Source organism: Phyllobates terribilis, unplaced genomic scaffold, assembly GCF_046119375.1.
Source record: "Phyllobates terribilis strain yellow unplaced genomic scaffold, ASM4611937v1 Scaffold_11__3_contigs__length_659146591, whole genome shotgun sequence".
Lineage (NCBI taxonomy): Eukaryota > Metazoa > Chordata > Amphibia > Anura > Dendrobatidae > Phyllobates > Phyllobates terribilis.
Window position 1 is genome coordinate 614,850,463 of NW_027362771.1, and position 22,219 is coordinate 614,872,681.

At 39.7% G+C, this 22,219-nt stretch overlaps 1 protein-coding gene across 2 annotated transcripts in view; it reads right to left on the reverse strand.

Annotated features, from left to right (window-relative positions):
* Positions 1–3,494: 3,494 nt before the first annotated feature.
* The window catches only part of LOC141167123 (very-long-chain 3-oxoacyl-CoA reductase-B-like), a 90,645-nt gene continuing 71,920 nt past the window's right edge, over positions 3,495–22,219 (reverse strand). For both annotated transcript variants that reach the window (XM_073654490.1, XM_073654491.1), the window contains exons 10-11: positions 9,522–9,671; positions 3,495–9,205 (exon numbers count right to left, since the gene is read on the reverse strand). In XM_073654490.1, the coding sequence (XP_073510591.1) occupies positions 9,089–9,205; positions 9,522–9,671 (267 nt within the window). In that variant the 3' untranslated portion in view covers positions 3,495–9,088. The remainder of the gene's footprint in view (positions 9,206–9,521; positions 9,672–22,219) is intronic.

The window sequence follows — 22,219 nt, forward strand, 5'->3', positions numbered from 1 at the left end:
GGGGGCAGTATTATAGTAGTTATATTCTTGTACATAGAGGGCAGTATTATAGTAGTTATATTCTTGTACATAGGAGCAGTATTATAGTAGTTATATTCTTGTACATAGGGGCAGTATTATAGTAGTTATATTCTTGTACATAGGGGCAGTATTATAGTAGTTATATTCTTGTACATAGGGGCAGTATTATAGTAGTTATATTCTTGTACATAGGGGGCAGTATTATAGTAGTTATATTCTTGTACATAGGGGCAGTATTATAGTAGTTATATTCTTGTACATAGGGGGCAGTATTATAGTAGTTATATTCTTGTACATAGAGGGCAGTATTATAGTAGTTATATTCTTGTACATAGGAGCAGTATTATAGTAGTTATGTTCTTGTACATAGGAGCAGTATTATAGTAGTTATATTCTTGTACATAGGGGCAGTATTATAGTAGTTATATTCTTGTACATAGGGGCAGTATTATAGTAGTTATATTCTTGTACATAGGGGCAGTATTATAGTAGTTATATTCTTGTACATAGGAGCAGTATTATAGTAGTTATATTCTTGTACATAGGAGCAGTATTATAGTATGTATATTCTTGTACATAGGGGCAGTATTATAGTAGTTATATTCTTGTACATAGGGGCAGTATTATAGTAGTTATATTCTTGTACATAGGGGCAGTATTATAGTAGTTATATTCTTGTACATAGGGAGCAGTATTATAGTAGTTATATTCTTGTACATAGGGGCAGTATTATAGTAGTTATATTCTTGTACATAGGGGCAGTATTATAGTAGTTATATTCTTGTACATAGGAGCAGTATTATAGTAGTTATATTCTTGTACATAGGGGCAGTATTATAGTAGTTATATTCTTGTACATAGGGGCAGTATTATAGTAGTTATATTCTTGTACATAGGGAGCAGTATTATAGTAGTTATATTCTTGTACATAGGAGGCAGTATTATAGTAGTTATATTCTTGTATATAGGGGGCAGTATTATAGTAGTTATATTCTTGTACATAGGGGCAGTATTATAGTAGTTATATTCTTGTACATAGGGGCAGTATTATAGTAGTTATATTCTTGTACATAGGGAGCAGTATTATAGTAGTTATATTCTTGTACATAGGGGCAGTATTATAGTAGTTATATTCTTGTACATAGGAGCAGTATTATAGTAGTTATATTCTTGTACATAGGGGGCAGTATTATAGTAGTTATATTCTTGTACATAGAGGGCAGTATTATAGTAGTTATATTCTTGTACATAGGAGCAGTATTATAGTAGTTATATTCTTGTACATAGGGGCAGTATTATAGTAGTTATATTCTTGTACATAGGGGCAGTATTATAGTAGTTATATTCTTGTACATAGGGGCAGTATTATAGTAGTTATATTCTTGTACATAGGGGGCAGTATTATAGTAGTTATATTCTTGTACATAGGGGCAGTATTATAGTAGTTATATTCTTGTACATAGGAGCAGTATTATAGTAGTTATATTCTTGTACATAGGGGGCAGTATTATAGTAGTTATATTCTTGTACATAGAGGGCAGTATTATAGTAGTTATATTCTTGTACATAGGAGCAGTATTATAGTAGTTATATTCTTGTACATAGGAGCAGTATTATAGTAGTTATATTCTTGTACATAGGGGCAGTATTATAGTAGTTATATTCTTGTACATAGGGGCAGTATTATAGTAGTTATATTCTTGTACATAGGGGCAGTATTATAGTAGTTATATTCTTGTACATAGGAGCAGTATTATAGTAGTTATATTCTTGTACATAGGAGCAGTATTATAGTATGTATATTCTTGTACATAGGGGCAGTATTATAGTAGTTATATTCTTGTACATAGGGGCAGTATTATAGTAGTTATATTCTTGTACATAGGGGCAGTATTATAGTAGTTATATTCTTGTACATAGGGAGCAGTATTATAGTAGTTATATTCTTGTACATAGGGGCAGTATTATAGTAGTTATATTCTTGTACATAGGGGCAGTATTATAGTAGTTATATTCTTGTACATAGGAGCAGTATTATAGTAGTTATATTCTTGTACATAGGGGCAGTATTATAGTAGTTATATTCTTGTACATAGGGGCAGTATTATAGTAGTTATATTCTTGTACATAGGGAGCAGTATTATAGTAGTTATATTCTTGTACATAGGAGGCAGTATTATAGTAGTTATATTCTTGTATATAGGGGGCAGTGTTATAGTAGTTATATTCTTGTACATAGGGGCAGTATTATAGTAGTTATATTCTTGTACATAGGGGCAGTATTATAGTAGTTATATTCTTGTACATAGGGAGCAGTATTATAGTAGTTATATTCTTGTACATAGGGGCAGTATTATAGTAGTTATATTCTTGTACATAGGGGCAGTATTATAGTAGTTATATTCTTGTACATAGGGGCAGTATTATAGTAGTTATATTCTTGTACATAGGGGCAGTATTATAGTAGTTATATTCTTGTACATAGGGAGCAGTATTATAGTAGTTATATTCTTGTACATAGGGGCAGTATTATAGTAGTTATATTCTTGTACATAGGGGCAGTATTATAGTAGTTATATTCTTGTACATAGGGGCAGTATTATAGTAGTTATATTCTTGTACATAGGGAGCAGTATTATAGTAGTTATATTCTTGTACATAGGAGGCAGTATTATAGTAGTTATATTCTTGTATATAGGGGGCAGTATTATAGTAGTTATATACTTGTACATAGGGAGCAGTATTATAGTAGTTATATTCTTGTACATAGGGGGCAGTATTATAGTAGTTATATTCTTGTACATAGAAGCAGTATTATAGTAGTTATATTCTTGTACATAGGAGCAGTATTATAGTAGTTATATTCTTGTACATAGGGGGCAGTATTATAGTAGTTATATTCTTGTACATAGGAGCAGTATTATAGTAGTTATATTCTTGTACATAGGGAGCAGTATTATAGTAGTTATATTCTTGTACATAGGGGCAGTATTATAGTAGTTATATTCTTGTACATAGGAGCAGTATTATAGTAGTTATATTCTTGTACATAGGAGCAGTATTATAGTAGTTATATTCTTGTATATAGGAGCAGTATTATAGTAGTTATATTCTTGTACATAGGGGCAGTATTATAGTAGTTATATTCTTGTACATAGGGGGCAGTATTATAGTAGTTATATTCTTGTACATAGGGGGCAGTATTATAGTAGTTATATTCTTGTACATAGGAGGAGTATTATAGTAGTTATATTCTTGTACATAGGGAGCAATATTATAGTAGTTATATTCTTGTACATAGGAGGCAGTATTATAGTAGTTATATTCTTGTATATAGGGGGCAGTATTATAGTAGTTATATACTTGTACATAGGGAGCAGTATTATAGTAGTTATATTCTTGTACATAGGGGGCAGTTTTATAGTAGTTATATTCTTGTACATAGGAGCAGTATTATAGTAGTTATATACGTGTATATAGGGAGCAGTATTATAGTAGTTATATTCTTGTACATAGGGGGCAGTATTATAGTAGTTATATTCTTGTACATAGGAGGAGTATTATAGTAGTTATATTCTTGTACATAGGATCAGTGTTATAGTAGTTATATTCTTGTACATAGGGGGCAGTATTATAGTAGTTATATTCTTGTACATAGGGGGCAGTATTATAGTAGTTATATTCTTGTACATAGGAGCAGTATTATAGTAGTTATATTCTTATACATAGGGGGCAGTATTATAGTAGTTATATTCTTGTACATAGGAGCAGTATTATAGTAGTTATATTCCTGTACATAGGGGGTAGTATTATAGTAGTTATATTCTTGTACATAGGAGCAGTATTATAGTAGTTATATTCTTGTACATAGGGGGCAGTATTATAGTAGTTATATTCTTGTACATAGGAGCAGTATTATAGTAGTTATATTCTTGTACATAGGGGGCAGTATTATAGTAGTTATATTCTTGTACATAGGAGCAGTATTATAGTAGTTATATTCTTGTACATAGGGAGCAGTATTATAGTAGTTATATTCTTGTACATAGGGAGCAGTATTATAGTAGTTATATTCTTGTACATAGGAGCAGTATTATAGTAGTTATATTCTTGTACATAGCGGGCAGTATTATAGTAGTTATATTCTTGTACATAGGAACAGTATTATAGTAGTTATATTCTTGTACATAGGAGCAGTATTATAGTAGTTATATTCTTGTATATAGGAGCAGTATTATAGTAGTTATATTCTTGTACATAGGGGCAGTATTATAGTAGTTATATTCTTGTACATAGGGGGCAGTATTATAGTAGTTATAATCTTGTACATAGGAGCAGTATTATAGTAGTTATATTCTTGTACATAGGGAGCAGTATTATAGTAGTTATATTCTTGTACATAGGGGCAGTATTATAGTAGTTATATTCTTGTACATAGGAGCAGTATTATAGTAGTTATATTCTTGTACATAGGAGCAGTATTATAGTAGTTATATTCTTGTATATAGGAGCAGTATTATAGTAGTTATATTCTTGTACATAGGGGCAGTATTATAGTAGTTATATTCTTGTACATAGGGGGCAGTATTATAGTAGTTATATTCTTGTACATAGGGGGCAGTATTATAGTAGTTATATTCTTGTACATAGGAGGAGTATTATAGTAGTTATATTCTTGTACATAGGGAGCAATATTATAGTAGTTATATTCTTGTACATAGGAGGCAGTATTATAGTAGTTATATTCTTGTATATAGGGGGCAGTATTATAGTAGTTATATACTTGTACATAGGGAGCAGTATTATAGTAGTTATATTCTTGTACATAGGGGGCAGTTTTATAGTAGTTATATTCTTGTACATAGGAGCAGTATTATAGTAGTTATATACGTGTACATAGGGAGCAGTATTATAGTAGTTATATTCTTGTACATAGGGGGCAGTATTATAGTAGTTATATTCTTGTACATAGGGGGCAGTATTATAGTAGTTATATTCTTGTACATAGGAGCAGTATTATAGTAGTTATATTCTTATACATAGGGGGCAGTATTATAGTAGTTATATTCTTGTACATAGGAGCAGTATTATAGTAGTTATATTCCTGTACATAGGGGGTAGTATTATAGTAGTTATATTCTTGTACATAGGAGCAGTATTATAGTAGTTATATTCTTGTACATAGGGGGCAGTATTATAGTAGTTATATTCTTGTACATAGGAGCAGTATTATAGTAGTTATATTCTTGTACATAGGGGGCAGTATTATAGTAGTTATATTCTTGTACATAGGAGCAGTATTATAGTAGTTATATTCTTGTACATAGGGAGCAGTATTATAGTAGTTATATTCTTGTACATAGGGGCAGTATTATAGTAGTTATATTCTTGTACATAGGAGCAGTATTATAGTAGTTATATTCTTGTACATAGGAGCAGTATTATAGTAGTTATATTCTTGTATATAGGAGCAGTATTATAGTAGTTATATTCTTGTACATAGGGGCAGTATTATAGTAGTTATATTCCTGTACATAGGGGGCAGTATTATAGTAGTTATATTCTTGTACATAGGGGCAGTATTATAGCAGTTATATTCTTGTACATAGGGAGCAGTATTATAGTAGTTATATTCTTGTACATAGGGGCAGTATTATAGCAGTTATATTCTTGTACATAGGGAGCAGTATTATAGTAGTTATATTCTTGTACATAGGGGCAGTATTAAAGTAGTTATATTCTTGTACATAGGGGCAGTATTATAGCAGTTATATTCTTGTACATAGGGGCAGTGTTATAGTAGTTATATTCTTGTACATAGGAGCAGTATTATAGTAGTTATATTCTTGTACATAGGAGCAGTATTATAGTAGTTATATTCTTGTACATAGGAGCAGTATTATAGTAGTTATATTCTTGTACATAGGGGCAGTGTTATAGTAGTTATATTCTTGTACAAAGGAGCAGTATTATAGTAGTTATATTCTTGTACATAGGGAGCAGTATTATAGTAGTTATATTCTTGTACATAGGAGCAGTATTATATTAGTTATATTCTTGTACATAGGAGCAGTATTATAGTAGTTATATTCTTGTACATAGGAGCAGTATTATAGTAGTTATATTCTTGTACATAGGGGCAGTGTTATAGTAGTTATATTCTTGTACATAGGAGCAGTATTATAGTAGTTACATTCTTGTACATAGGAGCAGTATTATAGTAGTTATATTCTTGTACATAGGGGCAGTATTATAGTAGTTATATTCTTGTACATAGGGGGCAGTATTATAGTAGTTATATTCTTGTACATAGGGGCAGTATTATAGTAGTTATATTCTTGTACATAGGGGGCAGTATTATAGTAGTTATATTCTTGTACATAGGGGCAGTGTTATAGTAGTTATATTCTTGTACATAGGAGCAGTATTATAGTAGTTATATTCTTGTACATAGGGGCAGTATTATAGCAGTTATATTCTTGTACATAGGGAGCAGTATTATAGTAGTTATATTCTTGTACATAGGGGCAGTATTATAGCAGTTATATTCTTGTACATAGGGAGCAGTATTATAGTAGTTATATTCTTGTACATAGGGGCAGTATTATAGTAGTTATATTCTTGTACATAGGGGCAGTATTATAGCAGTTATATTCTTGTACATAGGGAGCAGTATTATAGTAGTTATATTCTTGTACATAGGGGGCAGTATTATAGTAGTTATATTCTTGTACATAGGAGCAGTATTATAGTAGTTATATTCTTGTACATAGGGAGCAGTATTATAGTAGTTATATTCTTGTACATAGGGGCAGTATTATAGCAGTTATATTCTTGTACATAGGGAGCAGTATTATAGTAGTTATATTCTTGTACATAGGGGCAGTATTATAGTAGTTATATTCTTGTACATAGGGGCAGTATTATAGCAGTTATATTCTTGTACATAGGGAGCAGTATTATAGTAGTTATATTCTTGTACATAGGGGGCAGTATTATAGTAGTTATATTCTTGTACATAGGAGCAGTATTATAGCAGTTATATTCTTGTACATATGGAGCAGTATTATAGTAGTTATATTCTTGTACATAGAGGGCAGTATTATAGTAGTTATATTCTTGTACATAGGGGCAGTATTATAGTAATTATATTCTTGTACATAGGGGCAGTATTATAGTAGTTATATTCTTGTACATAGGGGACAGTATTATAGTAGTTATATTCTTGTACATAGGGGCAGTATTATAGTAATTATATTCTTGTACATAGGGGCAGTATTATAGTAGTTATATTCTTGTACATAGGGGGCAGTATTATAGTAGTTATATTCTTGTACATAGGAGCAGTATTATACTAGTTATATTCTTGTACATAGAGGGCAGTATTATAGTATTTATATTCTTGTACATAGGGGGCAGTATTATAGTAGTTATATTCTTGTACATAGGGGCAGTATTATAGTAGTTATATTCTTGTACATAGGAGCAGTATTATAGTAGTTATATTCTTGTACATAGGGGCAATATTATAGTAGTTATACTCTTGTATATAGGGGCAGTATTATAGTAGTTATATTCTTGTACATAGGAGCAGTATTATAGTAGTTATATTCTTGTACATAGGAGCAGTATTATAGTAGTTATATTCCTGTACAGAGAGGGCAGTATTATAGTAGTTATATTCTTGTACATAGGAGCAGTATTATAGTAGTTATATTCTTGTACATAGGGGGCAGTATTATAGTAGTTATATTCTTGTACATAGGGGGCAGTATTATAGTAGTTATATTCTTGTACATAGGGGGCAGTATTATAGTAGTTATATTCTTGTACATAGGAGCAGTATTATAGTAGTTATATTCTTGTACATAGAGGGCAGTATTATAGTATTTATATTCTTGTACATAGGGGGCAGTATTATAATAGTTATATTCTTGTACATAGGGGCAGTATTATAGTAGTTATATTCTTGTACATAGGAGCAGTATTATAGTAGTTATATTCTTGTACATAGGGGACAGTATTATAGTAGTTATATTCTTGTACATAGGAGCAGTATTATAGTAGTTATATTCTTGTACATAGGGGGCAGTATTATAGTAGCTATATTCTTGTACATAGGAGCAGTATTATAGTAGTTATATTCTTGTACATAGGGGGCAGTATTATAGTAGTTATATTCTTATACATAGGGGGCAGTATTATAGTAGCTATATTCTTGTACATAGGAGCAGTATTATAGTAGTTATATTCTTGTACATAGGGGGCAGTATTATAGTAGTTATATTCTTGTACATAGGGGCAGTATTATAGTAGTTATATTCTTGTACATAGGGAGCAGTATTATAGTAGTTATATTCTTGTACATAGGGTCAGTATTATAGTAGTTATATTCTTGTACATAGGAGCAGTATTATAGTAGTTATATTCTTGTACATAGGAGCAGTATTATAGTAGTTATATTCTTGTACATAGGAGGCAGTATTATAGTAGTTATATTCTTGTACATAGGGGACAGTATTATAGTAGTTATATTCTTGTACATAGGAGCAGTATTATAGTAGTTATATTCTTGTACATAGGGGGCAGTATTATAGTAGTTATATTCTTGTACATAGGGGTAGTATTATAGTAGTTATATTCTTGTACATAGGGGGCAGTATTATAGTAGTTATATTCTTGTACATAGGGGGCAGTATTATAGTAGTTATATTCTTGTACATAGGGGCAGTATTATAGCAGTTATATTCTTGTACATAGGGGGCAGTATTATAGTAGTTATATTCTTGTACATAGGGAGCAGTATTATAGTAGTTATATTCTTGTACATAGGGGCAGTATTATAGCAGTTATATTCTTGTACATAGGAGCAGTATTATAGTAGTTATATTCTTGTACATAGGGGCAGTATTATAGTAGTTATATTCTTGTACATAGGGGCAGTATTATAGTAGTTATATTCTGGATAATGAAAGTCAGTAATTTCTTCAGAAAACATGTATTTCTCCCTTTATATATCACATTATTTCGGGGTGTGTAGTTGGTAGACCTTCCTCAGCTCCTGCTTCTACTGCTTCTTTTGCTGTATTGCTTTCTCCAGTGACTTTTTCGCTGACTTGGCGATGATTTCCATCAGTTTGGAGGCTAGCAGGGTGTCTGATACAATATTGTTGATAAAGTAACTCTGAAAGAAGAAGATATGAAGTGAGAAGGTTCTGCGCAAAACAATTTTTTGGCGCTAGTACTAGTTATACTGGAGAACAGAAATACTCCTGTCTGACCACTAGGGGCACCATCTTACATCACTGGGACTCCATGTTCCCTGGCAGCGCAGGTTGCATTGGCAGTGAGGGGGTTACAGTGTGATTTTCTCAGGTGATACCATTACAACAATCTACGGTATATGTAATGATACAGTACTTCTATTTAGTGTTACTTTGTTGCTGCACAACACGTATTATACCTCAGTCACCTCCAGAGCTGCATTCATAGTTCATTACCTGGATGGAGTGGGAGAGGCAGCCATTGGTTCGGTGCGTGTATCCCACCGTGTTCAGCGCCTCCCGGACAAAGTCATTGGCCTTTTTCACTAGGAGATTGCTGGGTAAATTATGGGCCATATTTGTAGAAACAACCATGGGCAGCACCGACTGTGGGCAAAGGGAGAAACATTATATCTGGTGTATCTAATCCTCTCCTGTGTGATACTATCTGCTGAGCCGTGTATCTAATCCTATCCTGTGTGATACTGTCTGGTGATCCGTGTATCTAATCCTCTCCTGTGTGATACCGTCTGCTGAGCCGTGTATCTAATCCTATCCTGTGTGATACTGTCTGCTGAGCCGTGTATCTAATCCTCTCCTGTGTGATACTGTCTGCTGAGCTGTGTATCTAATCCTATTCTGTGTGATACTGTCTGCTGAGCCGTGTATCTAATCCTATCCTGTGTGATACTGTCTGCTGAGCTGTGTATCTAATCCTATTCTGTGTGATACTGTCTGCTGAGCTGTGTATCTAATCCTATCCTGTGTGATACTGTCTGCTGAGCCGTGTATCTAATCCTATCCTGTGTGATACTGTCTGCTGAGCTGTGTATCTAATCCTATTCTGTGTGATACTGTCTGCTGAGCCGTGTATCTAATCCTGTCCTGTGTGATACTGTCTGCTGAGCCGTGTATCTAATCCTATCCTGTGTGATACTGTCTGCTGAGCCGTGTATCTAATCCTATCCTGTGTGATACTGTCTGCTGAGCCGTGTATCTAATCCTGTCCTGTGTGATACTGTCTGCTGAGCCGTGTATCTAATCCTATCCTGTGTGATACTGTCTGCTGAGCCGTGTATCTAATCCTATCCTGTGTGATACTGTCTGCTGAGCCGTGTATCTAATCCTGTCCTGTGTGATACTGTCTGCTGAGCCGTGTATCTAATCCTATCCTGTGTGATACTGTCTGCTCAGCCGTGTATCTAATCCTATCCTGTGTGATACTGACTGCTGAGCAGTGTATCTAATCCTCTCCTGTGTGATACTGTCTGCTGAGCCGTGTATCTAATCCTATCCTGTGTGATACTGTCTGCTGAGCCGTGTATCTAATCCTCTCCTGTGTGATACTGTCTGCTGAGCCGTGTATCTAATCCTCTCCTGTGTGATACTGTCTGCTGAGCTGTGTATCTAATCCTACCCTGTGTGATACTGTCTGCTGAACCGTGTATCTAATCCTGTCCTGTGTGATACTGACTGTTGAGCCGTGTATCTAATCCTATCCTGTGTGATACTGTCTGCTGAGCCGTGTATCTAATCCTATCCCGTGTGATACTGCCTGCTGAGCCGTGTATCTAATCCTGTCCTGTGTGATACTGACTGTTGAGCCATGTATCTATTTCTATCCTGTGTGATACTGACTGTTGAGCCGTGTATCTAATCCTATCCCGTGTGATACTGACTGCTGAGCTGTGTATCTAATCCTATCATGTGTGATACTGTCTGCTGAGCCGTGTATCTAATCCTATCCTGTGTGATACTGTCTGCTGAGCCGTGTATCTAATCCTATCCTGTGTGATACTGTCTGCTGAGCTGTGTATCTAATCCTATCCTGTGTGATACTGTCTGCTGAGCCGTGTATCTAATCCTATCCTGTGTGATACTGTCAGCTGAGCCGTGTATCTAATCCTATCCCGTGTGATACTGACTGCTGAGCCGTGTATCTAATCCTATCCTGTGTGATACTGTCAGCTGAGCCGTGTATCTAATCCTATCCTGTGTGATACTGACTGCTGAGCCGTGTATCTAATCCTATCCTGTGTGATACTGTCTGCTGAGCCGTGTATCTAATCCTATCCTGTGTGATACTGTCTGCTGAGCCGTGTAACTAATCCTCTCCTGTGTGATACTGTCTGCTGAGCCGTGTATCTAATCCTATCCTGTGTGATACTGTCAGCTGAGCCGTGTATCTAATCCTATCCCGTGTGATACTGACTGCTGAGCCGTGTATCTAATCCTATCCTGTGTGATACTGTCAGCTGAGCCATGTATCTAATCCTATCCTGTGTGATACTGACTGCTGAGCTGTGTATCTAATCCTATCCTGTGTGATACTGTCTGCTGAGCCGTGTATCTAATCCTATCCTGTGTGATACTGTTTGCTGAGCCGTGTATCTAATCCTATCCTGTGTGATACTGTCTGCTGAGCCGTGTATCTAATCCTATCCTGTGTGATACTGACTGCTGAGCTGTGTATCTAATCCTCTCCTGTATGATACTGTCTGCTGAACCGTGTATCTAATCCTATCCTATGTGATACGGTCTGCTGAGCCGTGTATCTAATCCTATCCTGTGTGATACTGTCTGCTGAGCTGTGTATCTAATCCTATCCTGTGTGATACTGTCTGCTGAGCCGTGTATCTAATCCTCTCCTGTGTGATACTGACTGCTGAGCCGTGTATCTAATCCTATCCTGTGTGATACTGACTGCTGAGCCGTGTATCTAATCCTCTCCTGTGTGATACTGACTGCTGAGCCGTGTATCTAATCCTATCCTGTGTGATACTGACTGCTGAGCCGTGTATCTAATCCTATCCTGTGTGATACTGACTGCTGAGCTGTGTATCTAATCCTATCCTGTGTGATACTGACTACTGAGCCGTGTATCTAATCCTATCCTGTGTGATACTGACTGCTGAGCCATGTATCTAATCCTATCCTGTGTGATACTGTCTGCTGAGCCGTGTATCTAATCCTATCCTGTGTGATACTGACTGCTGAGCCGTGTATCTAATCCTCTCCTGTGTGATACTGTCTGCTGAGCTGTGTATCTAATTCTATCCTGTGTGATACTGTCTGCTGAGCTGTGTATCTAATTCTATCCTGTGTGATACTGTCTGCTGAGCCGTGTATCTAATTCTATCCTGTGTGATACTGACTGTTGAGCCGTGTATCTAATCCTATCCTGTGTGATACTGTCTGCTGAGCTCTTTATCTAATCCCATCATGTGTGATACTGACTGCTGAGCTGTGTATCTAATCCTATCCTGTGTGATACTGTCTGCTGAGCCGTGTATCTAATCCTATCCTGTGTGATACTGTCTGCTGAGCCGTGTATCTAATTCTATCCTGTGTGATACTGTCTGCTGAGCTGTGTATCTAATCCTATCCTGTGTGATACTGACTGCTGAGCTGTGTATCTAATCCTCTCCTGTGTGATACCGACTGCTGAGCCGTGTATCTAATCCTATCCTGTGTGATACTGACTGCTGAGCCGTGTATCTAATCCTATCCTGTGTGATACTGACTGCTGAGCTGTGTATCTAATCCTATCCTGTGTGATACTGACTGCTGAGCCGTGTATCTAATCCTATCCTGTGTGATACTGACTGCTGAGCCATGTATCTAATCCTATCCTGTGTGATACTGTCTGCTGAGCCGTGTATCTAATCCTATCCTGTGTGATACTGACTGCTGAGCCGTGTATCTAATCCTCTCCTGTGTGATACTGTCTGCTGAGCTGTGTATCTAATCCTATCCTGTGTGATACTGTCTGCTGAGCCGTGTATCTAATCCTCTCCTGTGTGATACTGTCTGCTGAGCCGTGTATCTAATTCTATCCTGTGTGATACTGACTGTTGAGCCGTGTATCTTATCCTCTCCTGTGTGATACTGTCTGCTGAGCAGTGTATCTAATCCTATCCTGTGTGATACTGTCTGCTGAGCTCTGTATATAATCCCATCATGTGTGATACTGTCTGCTGAGCCGTGTATCTAATCCTATCCCGTGTGATACTGACTGCTGAGCTGTGTATCTAATCCTATCCTGTGTGATACTGACTGCTGAGCCGTGTATCTAATCCTCTCCTGTGTGATACTGTCTGCTGAGCTCTGTATCTAATCCTCTCCTGTGTGATACTGACTGCTGAGCCGTGTATCTAATCCTATCCTGTGTGATACTGACTGCTGAGCTGTGTATCTAATCCTCTCCTGTGTGATACTGACTGCTGAGCTCTGTATCTAATCCTCTCCTGTGTGATACTGTCTGCTGAGCCGTGTATCTAATCCTATCCTGTGTGATACTGTCTGCTGAGCCGTGTATCTAATCCTATCCTGTGTGATACTGTCTGCTGAGCCGTGTATCTAATCCTCTCCTGTGTGATACTGACTGCTGAGCAGTGTATCTAATCCTATCCTGTGTGATACTGTCTGCTGAGCCGTGTATCTAATCCTATCCTGTGTGATACTGTCTGCTGAGCCGTGTATCTAATCCTATTCTGTGTGATACTGTCTGCTGAGCCGTGTATCTAATCCTATCCTGTGTGATACTGACTGCTGAGCCGTGTATCTAATCCTATCCTGTATGATACTGTCTGCTGAGCCGTGTATCTAATCCTATCCTGTGTGATACTGTCTGCTCAGCCGTGTATCTAATCCTATCCTGTGTGATACTGACTGCTGAGCAGTGTATCTAATCCTCTCCTGTGTGATACTGTCTGCTGAGCCGTGTATCTAATCCTATCCTGTGTGATACTGTCTGCTGAGCCGTGTATCTAATCCTCTCCTGTGTGATACTGTCTGCTGAGCCGAGTATCTAATCCTCTCCTGTGTGATACTGTCTGCTGAGCTGTGTATCTAATCCTACCCTGTGTGATACTGTCTGCTGAACCGTGTATCTAATCCTATCCTGTGTGATACTGAATGTTGAGCCGTGTATCTAATCCTATCCTGTGTGATACTGTCTGCTGAGCCATGTATCTATTTCTATCCTGTGTGATACTGACTGTTGAGCCGTGTATCTAATCCTATCCTGTGTGATACTGTCTGCTGAGCCGTGTATCTAATCCTATCCCGTGTGATACTGACTGCTGAGCTGTGTATCTAATCCTATCATGTGTGATACTGTCTGCTGAGCCGTGTATCTAATCCTATCCTGTGTGATACTGTCTGCTGAGCCGTGTATCTAATCCTATCCTGTGTGATACTGTCTGCTGAGCTGTGTATCTAATCCTATCATGTGTGATACTGTCTGCTGAGCCGTGTATCTAATCCTATCCCGTGTGATACTGACTGCTGAGCCGTGTATCTAATCCTATCCTGTGTGATACTGTCAGCTGAGCCGTGTATCTAATCCTATCCTGTGTGATACTGACTGCTGAGCTGTGTATCTAATCCTATCCTGTGTGATACTGTCTGCTGAGCCGTGCATCTAATCCTATCTTGTGTGATACTGTCTGCTGAGCCGTGTAACTAATCCTCTCCTGTGTGATACTGTCTGCTGAGCCGTGTATCTAATCCTATCCTGTGTGATACTCTCAGCTGAGCCGTGTATCTAATCCTATCCCGTGTGATACTGACTGCTGAGCCGTGTATCTAATCCTATCCTGTGTGATACTGTCAGCTGAGCCGTGTATCTAATCCTATCCTGTGTGATACTGACTGCTGAGCCGTGTATCTAATCCTATCCTGTGTGATACTGTCTGCTGAGCCGTGTATCTAATCCTATCCTGTGTGATACTGACTGCTGAGCTGTGTATCTAATCCTCTCCTGTATGATACTGTCTGCTGAACCGTGTATCTAATCCTATCCTATGTGATACGGTCTGCTGAGCCGTGTATCTAATCCTATCCTGTGTGATACTGTCTGCTGAGCTGTGTATCTAATCCTATCCTGTGTGATACTGTCTGCTGAGCCGTGTATCTAATCCTCTCCTGTGTGATACTGACTGCTGAGCCGTGTATCTAATCCTATCCTGTGTGATACTGACTGCTGAGCCGTGTATCTAATCCTCTCCTGTGTGATACTGACTGCTGAGCCGTGTATCTAATCCTATCCTGTGTGATACTGACTGCTGAGCCGTGTATCTAATCCTATCCTGTGTAATACTGACTGCTGAGCTGTGTATCTAATCCTATCCTGTGTGATACTGACTACTGAGCCGTGTATCTAATCCTATCCTGTGTGATACTGACTGCTGAGCCATGTATCTAATCCTATCCTGTGTGATACTGTCTGCTGAGCCGTGTATCTAATCCTATCCTGTGTGATACTGACTGCTGAGCCGTGTATCTAATCCTCTCCTGTGTGATACTGTCTGCTGAGCTGTGTATCTAATCCTATCCTGTGTGATACTGTCTGCTGAGCCGTGTATCTAATCCTATCCTGTGTGATACTGTCTGCTGAGCCGTGTATCTAATTCTATCCTGTGTGATACTGACTGTTGAGCCGTGTATCTAATCCTATCCTGTGTGATACTGTCTGCTGAGCTCTTTATCTAATCCCATCATGTGTGATACTGACTGCTGAGCTGTGTATCTAATCCTATCCTGTGTGATACTGTCTGCTGAGCCGTGTATCTAATCCTATCCTGTGTGATACTGTCTGCTGAGCCGTGTATCTAATTCTATCCTGTGTGATACTGTCTGCTGAGCTGTGTATCTAATCCTATCCTGTGTGATACTGACTGCTGAGCTGTGTATCTAATCCTCTCCTGTGTGATACTGACTGCTGAGCCGTGTATCTAATCCTATCCTGTGTGATACTGACTGCTGAGCCGTGTATCTAATCCTATCCTGTGTGATACTGACTGCTGAGCTGTGTATCTAATCCTATCCTGTGTGATACTGACTGCTGAGCCGTGTATCTAATCCTATCCTGTGTGATACTGACTGCTGAGCCATGTATCTAATCATATCCTGTGTGATACTGTCTGCTGAGCCGTGTATCTAATCCTATCCTGTGTGATACTGACTGCTGAGCCGTGTATCTAATCCTCTCCTGTGTGATACTGTCTGCTGAGCTGTGTATCTAATCCTATCCTGTGTGATACTGTCTGCTGAGCCGTGTATCTAATCCTCTCCTGTGTGATACTGTCTGCTGAGCCGTGTATCTAATTCTATCCTGTGTGATACTGACTGTTGAGCCGTGTATCTAATCCTCTCCTGTGTGATACTGTCTGCTGAGCAGTGTATCTAATCCTATCCTGTGTGATACTGTCTGCTGAGCTCTGTATCTAATCCCATCATGTGTGATACTGTCTGCTGAGCCGTGTATCTAATCCTATCCCGTGTGATACTGACTGCTGAGCTGTGTATCTAATCCTATCCTGTGTGATACTGACTGCTGAGCCGTGTATCTAATCCTCTCCTGTGTGATACTGACTGCTGAGCCGTGTATCTAATCCTATCCTGTGTGATACTGACTGCTGAGCTGTGTATCTATTCCTCTCCTGTGTGATACTGACTGCTGAGCTCTCTATCTAATCCTCTCCTGTGTGATACTGTCTGCTGAGCCGTGTATCTAATCCTATCCTGTGTGATACTGTCTGCTGAGCCGTGTATCTAATCCTATCCTGTGTGATACTGACTGCTGAGCCGTGTATCTAATCCTATCCTGTGTGATACTGACTGCTGAGCCGTGTATCTAATCCTATCCTGTGTGATACTGACTGCTGAGCTGTGTATCTAATCCTATCCTGTGTGATACTGACTGCTGAGCCGTGTATCTAATCCTATCCTGTGTGATACTGACTGCTGAGCCGTGTATCTAATCCTATCCTGTGTGATACTGTCTGCTGAGCTGTGTATCTAATCCTATCCTGTGTGATACTGTCTGCTGAGCCGTGTATCTAATCCTCTCCTGTGTGATACTGTCTGCTGAGCCGTGTATCTAATTCTATCCTGTGTGATACTGACTGTTGAGCCGTGTATCTAATCCTCTCCTGTGTGATACTGTCTGCTGAGCAGTGTATCTAATCCTATCCTGTGTGATACTGTCTGCTGAGCTCTGTATCTAATCCCATCATGTGTGATACTGTCTGCTGAGCCGTGTATCTAATCCTATCCCGTGTGATACTGACTGCTGAGCTGTGTATCTAATCCTATCCTGTGTGATACTGACTGCTGAGCCGTGTATCTAATCCTCTCCTGTGTGATACTGACTGCTGAGCCGTGTATCTAATCCTATCCTGTGTGATACTGACTGCTGAGCTGTGTATCTATTCCTCTCCTGTGTGATACTGACTGCTGAGCTCTGTATCTAATCCTCTCCTGTGTGATACTGTCTGCTGAGCCGTGTATCTAATCCTATCCTGTGTGATACTGTCTGCTGAGCCGTGTATCTAATCCTATCCTGTGTGATACTGACTGCTGAGCCGTGTATCTAATCCTATCCTGTGTGATACTGACTGCTGAGCCGTGTATCTAATCCTATCCTGTGTGATACTGACTGCTGAGCTGTGTATCTAATCCTCTCCTGTGTGATACTGACTGCTGAGCCGTGTATCTAATCCTATCCTGTGTGATACTGACTGCTGAGCCGTGTATCTAATCCTATCCTGTGTGATACTGACTGCTGAGCCGTGTATCTAATCCTATCCTGTGTGATACTGACTGCTGAGCCATGTATCTAATCCTATCCTGTGTGATACTGTCTGCTGAGCCGTGTATCTAATCCTCTCCTGTGTGATACTGTCTGCTGAGCCGTGTATCTAATCCTGTCCCGTGTGATACTGTCTGCTGAGCCGTGTATCTAATCCTATCCTGTGTGATACTGTCTGCTGAGCTGTGTATCTAATCCTCTCCTGTGTGATACTGACTGCTGAGCTGTGTATCTAATCCTCTCCTGTGTGATACTGTCTGCTGAGCCGTGTATCTAATCCTCTCCTGTGTGATACTGTCTGCTGAGCCGTGTATCTAATCCTCTCCTGTGTGATACTGTCTGCTGAGCCGTGTATCTAATCCTATCCTGTGTGATACTGACTGCTGAGCCGTGTATCTAATCCTATCCCGTGTGATACTGACTGCTGAGCTATGTATCTAATCTCATCATGTGTGGTACTATCTGCTGAGCCGTGTATCTAATCCTATCCTGTGTGATACTGTCTGCTGAGCCGTGTATCTAATCCTATCCTGTGTGATACTGTCTGCTGAGCCCTGTATCTAATCCCATCATGTGTGATACTGTCTGCTGAGCCGTGTATCCAATCCTATCCCGTGTGATACTGACTGCTGAGCCGTGTATCTAATCCTACCCTGTGTGATACTGTCTGCTGAGCTGTGTATCTAATCCTATTCTGTGTAATACTGGCTGCTGAGCCGTGTATCTAATCCTATCCTGTGTGATACTGTCTGCTGAGCTGTGTATCTAATCCTCTCCTGTGTGATACTGACTGTTGAGCCGTGTATCTAATCCTATCCTGTGTGATACTGTCAGCTGAGCCGTGTATCTAATCCTATCCCGTGTGATACTGACTGCTGAGCCATGTATCTAATCCTATCCTGTGTGATACTGTCTGCTGAGCCGTGTATCTTATCCTCTCCTGTGTGATACTATCTGCTGAGCCGTGTATCTAATCCTATCCTGTGTGATACTGTCAGCTGAGCCGTGTATCTAATCCTATCCCGTGTGATACTGACTGCTGAGCCGTGTATCTAATCCTATCCCGTGTGATACTGACTGCTGAGCCGTGTATCTAATCCTCTCCTGTGTGATACTGTCTGCTGAGCTGTGTATCTAATCCTCTCCTGTATGATACTGTCTGCTGAACCGTGTATCTAATCCTATCCTGTGTGATACTGACTGCTGAGCTGTGTATCTAATCCTATCCTATGTGATACTGACTGCTGAGCCGTGTATCTAATCCTCTCCTGTGTGATACTGTCTGCTGAGCTGTGTATCTAATCCTATCCTATGTGATACTGACTGCTGAGCCGTGTATCTAATCCTATCCTGTGTGATACTGACTGTTGAGCCGTGTATCTAATCCAATCCTGTGTGATACTGACTGCTGAGCTCTGTATCTAATCATATCCTGTGTGATACTGACTGCTGAGCCATGTATCTAATCCTATCCTGTGTGATACTGTCTGCTGAGCCGTGTATCTAATTCTATCCTGTGTGATACTGACTGTTGAGCCGTGTATCTAATCCAATCCTGTGTGATACTGACTGCTGAGCTGTGTATCTAATCCTATCCTGTGTGATACTGTCTGCTGAGCCGTGTATCTAATCCTCTCCTGTGTGATACTGACTGCTGAGCCGTGTATCTAATCCTATCCTATGTGATACTGTCTGCTGAGCCGTGTATCTAATCCTCTCCTGTGTGATACTGTCTGCTGAGCCGTGTATCTAATCCTCTCCTGTGTGATACTGTCTGCTGAGCCATGTATCTAATCCTATCCTGTGTGATACTGTCTGCTGAGCCGTGTATCTAATCCTATCCTGTGTGATACTGACTGCTGAGCCGTGTATCTAATCCTATCCTATGTGATACTGTCTGCTGAGCCGTGTATCTAATCCTTTCCTGTGTGATACTGTCTGCTGAGCCGTGTATCTAATCCTATCCTGTGTGATACTGACTGCTGAGCTCTGTATCTAATCATATCCTGTGTGATACTGACTGCTGAGCCATGTATCTAATCCTATCCTGTGTGATACTGTCTGCTGAGCCGTGTATCTAATCCTTTCCTGTGTGATACTGACTGCTGAGCCGTGTATCTAATCCTATCCTGTGTGATACTGACTGCTGAGCCGTGTATCTAATCCTCTCCTGTGTGATACTGACTGCTGAGCCGTGTATCTAATCCTATCCTGTGTGATACTGACTGCTGAGCCGTGTATCTAATCCTATCCTGTGTAATACTGACTGCTGAGCTGTGTATCTAATCCTATCCTGTGTGATACTGACTACTGAGCCGTGTATCTAATCCTATCCTGTGTGATACTGACTGCTGAGTCATGTATCTAATCCTATCCTGTGTGATACTGTCTGCTGAGCCGTGTATCTAATCCTATCCTGTGTGATACTGACTGCTGAGCCGTGTATCTAATCCTCTCCTGTGTGATACTGTCTGCTGAGCTGTGTATCTAATCCTATCCTGTGTGATACTGTCTGCTGAGCCGTGTATCTAATCCTATCCTGTGTGATACTGTCTGCTGAGCCGTGTATCTAATTCTATCCTGTGTGATACTGACTGTTGAGCCGTGTATCTAATCCTATCCTGTGTGATACTGTCTGCTGAGCTCTTTATCTAATCCCATCATGTGTGATACTGACTGCTGAGCCGTGTATCTAATCCTATCCTGTGTGATACTGACTGCTGAGCCGTGTATCTAATCCTATCCTGTGTGATACTGACTGCTGAGCTGTGTATCTAATCCTATCCTGTGTGATACTGACTGCTGAGCCGTGTATCTAATCCTATCCTGTGTGATACTGACTGCTGAGCCATGCATCTAATCATATCCTGTGTGATACTGTCTGCTGAGCCGTGTATCTAATCCTATCCTGTGTGATACTGACTGCTGAGCCGTGTATCTAATCCTCTCCTGTGTGATACTGTCTGCTGAGCTGTGTATCTAATCCTATCCTGTGTGATACTGTCTGCTGAGCCGTGTATCTAATCCTCTCCTGTGTGATACTGTCTGCTGAGCCGTGTATCTAATTCTATCCTGTGTGATACTGACTGTTGAGCCGTGTATCTAATCCTCTCCTGTGTGATACTGTCTGCTGAGCAGTGTATCTAATCCTATCCTGTGTGATACTGTCTGCTGAGCTCTGTATCTAATCCCATCATGTGTGATACTGTCTGCTGAGCCGTGTATCTAATCCTATCCCGTGTGATACTGACTGCTGAGCTGTGTATCTAATCCTATCCTGTGTGATACTGACTGCTGAGCCGTGTATCTAATCCTCTCCTGTGTGATACTGACTGCTGAGCCGTGTATCTAATCCTATCCTGTGTGATACTGACTGCTGAGCTGTGTATCTAATCCTCTCCTGTATGATACTGTCTGCTGAGCCGTGTATCTAATCCTATCCTATCTGATACGGTCTGCTGAGCCGTGTATCTAATCCTATCCTGTGTGATACTGACTGCTGAGCTGTGTATCTAATCCTATCCTGTGTGATACTGTCTGCTGAGCCGTGTATCTAATCCTATCCTGTGTGATACTGTCTGCTGAGCCGTGTATCTAATCCTATCCTGTGTGATACTGTCTGCTGAGCTCTGTATCTAATCCCATCATGTGTGATACTGTCTGCTGAGCCGTGTATCTAATCCTATCCTGTGTGATACTGTCTGCTGAGCCGTGTATCTAATCCCATCATGTGTGATACTGTCTGCTGAGCCGTGTATCTAATCCTATCCTGTGTGATACTGTCTGCTGAGCCGTGTGTCTAATCCTCTCCTGTGTGATACCGTCTGCTGAGCCGTGTATCTAATCCTATCCTGTGTGATACTGTCAGCTGAGCCGTGTATCTAATCCTATCCTGTGTGATACTGACTGCTGAGCTGTGTATCTAATCCTATCCTGTGTGATACTGTCAGCTGAGCCGTGTATCTAATCCTATCCTGTGTGATACTGTCTGCTGAGCCGTGTATCTAATCCTATCCTGTGTGATACTGTTTGCTGAGCCGTGTATCTAATCCTATCCTGTGTGATACTGTCTGCTGAGCCGTGTATCTAATCCTATCCTGTGTGATACTGACTGCTGAGCTGTGTATTTAATCCTATCCTGTGTGATACTGTCAGCTGAGCCGTGTATCTAATCCTATCCTGTGTGATACTGTCTGCTGAGCCGTGTATCTAATCCTATGCTGTGTGATACTGTCTGCTGAGCTGTGTATCTAATCCTATCCTGTGTGATACTGACTGCTGAGCCGTGTATCTAATCCTATCCTGTGTGATACTGTCTGCTGAGCTGTGTATCTAATCC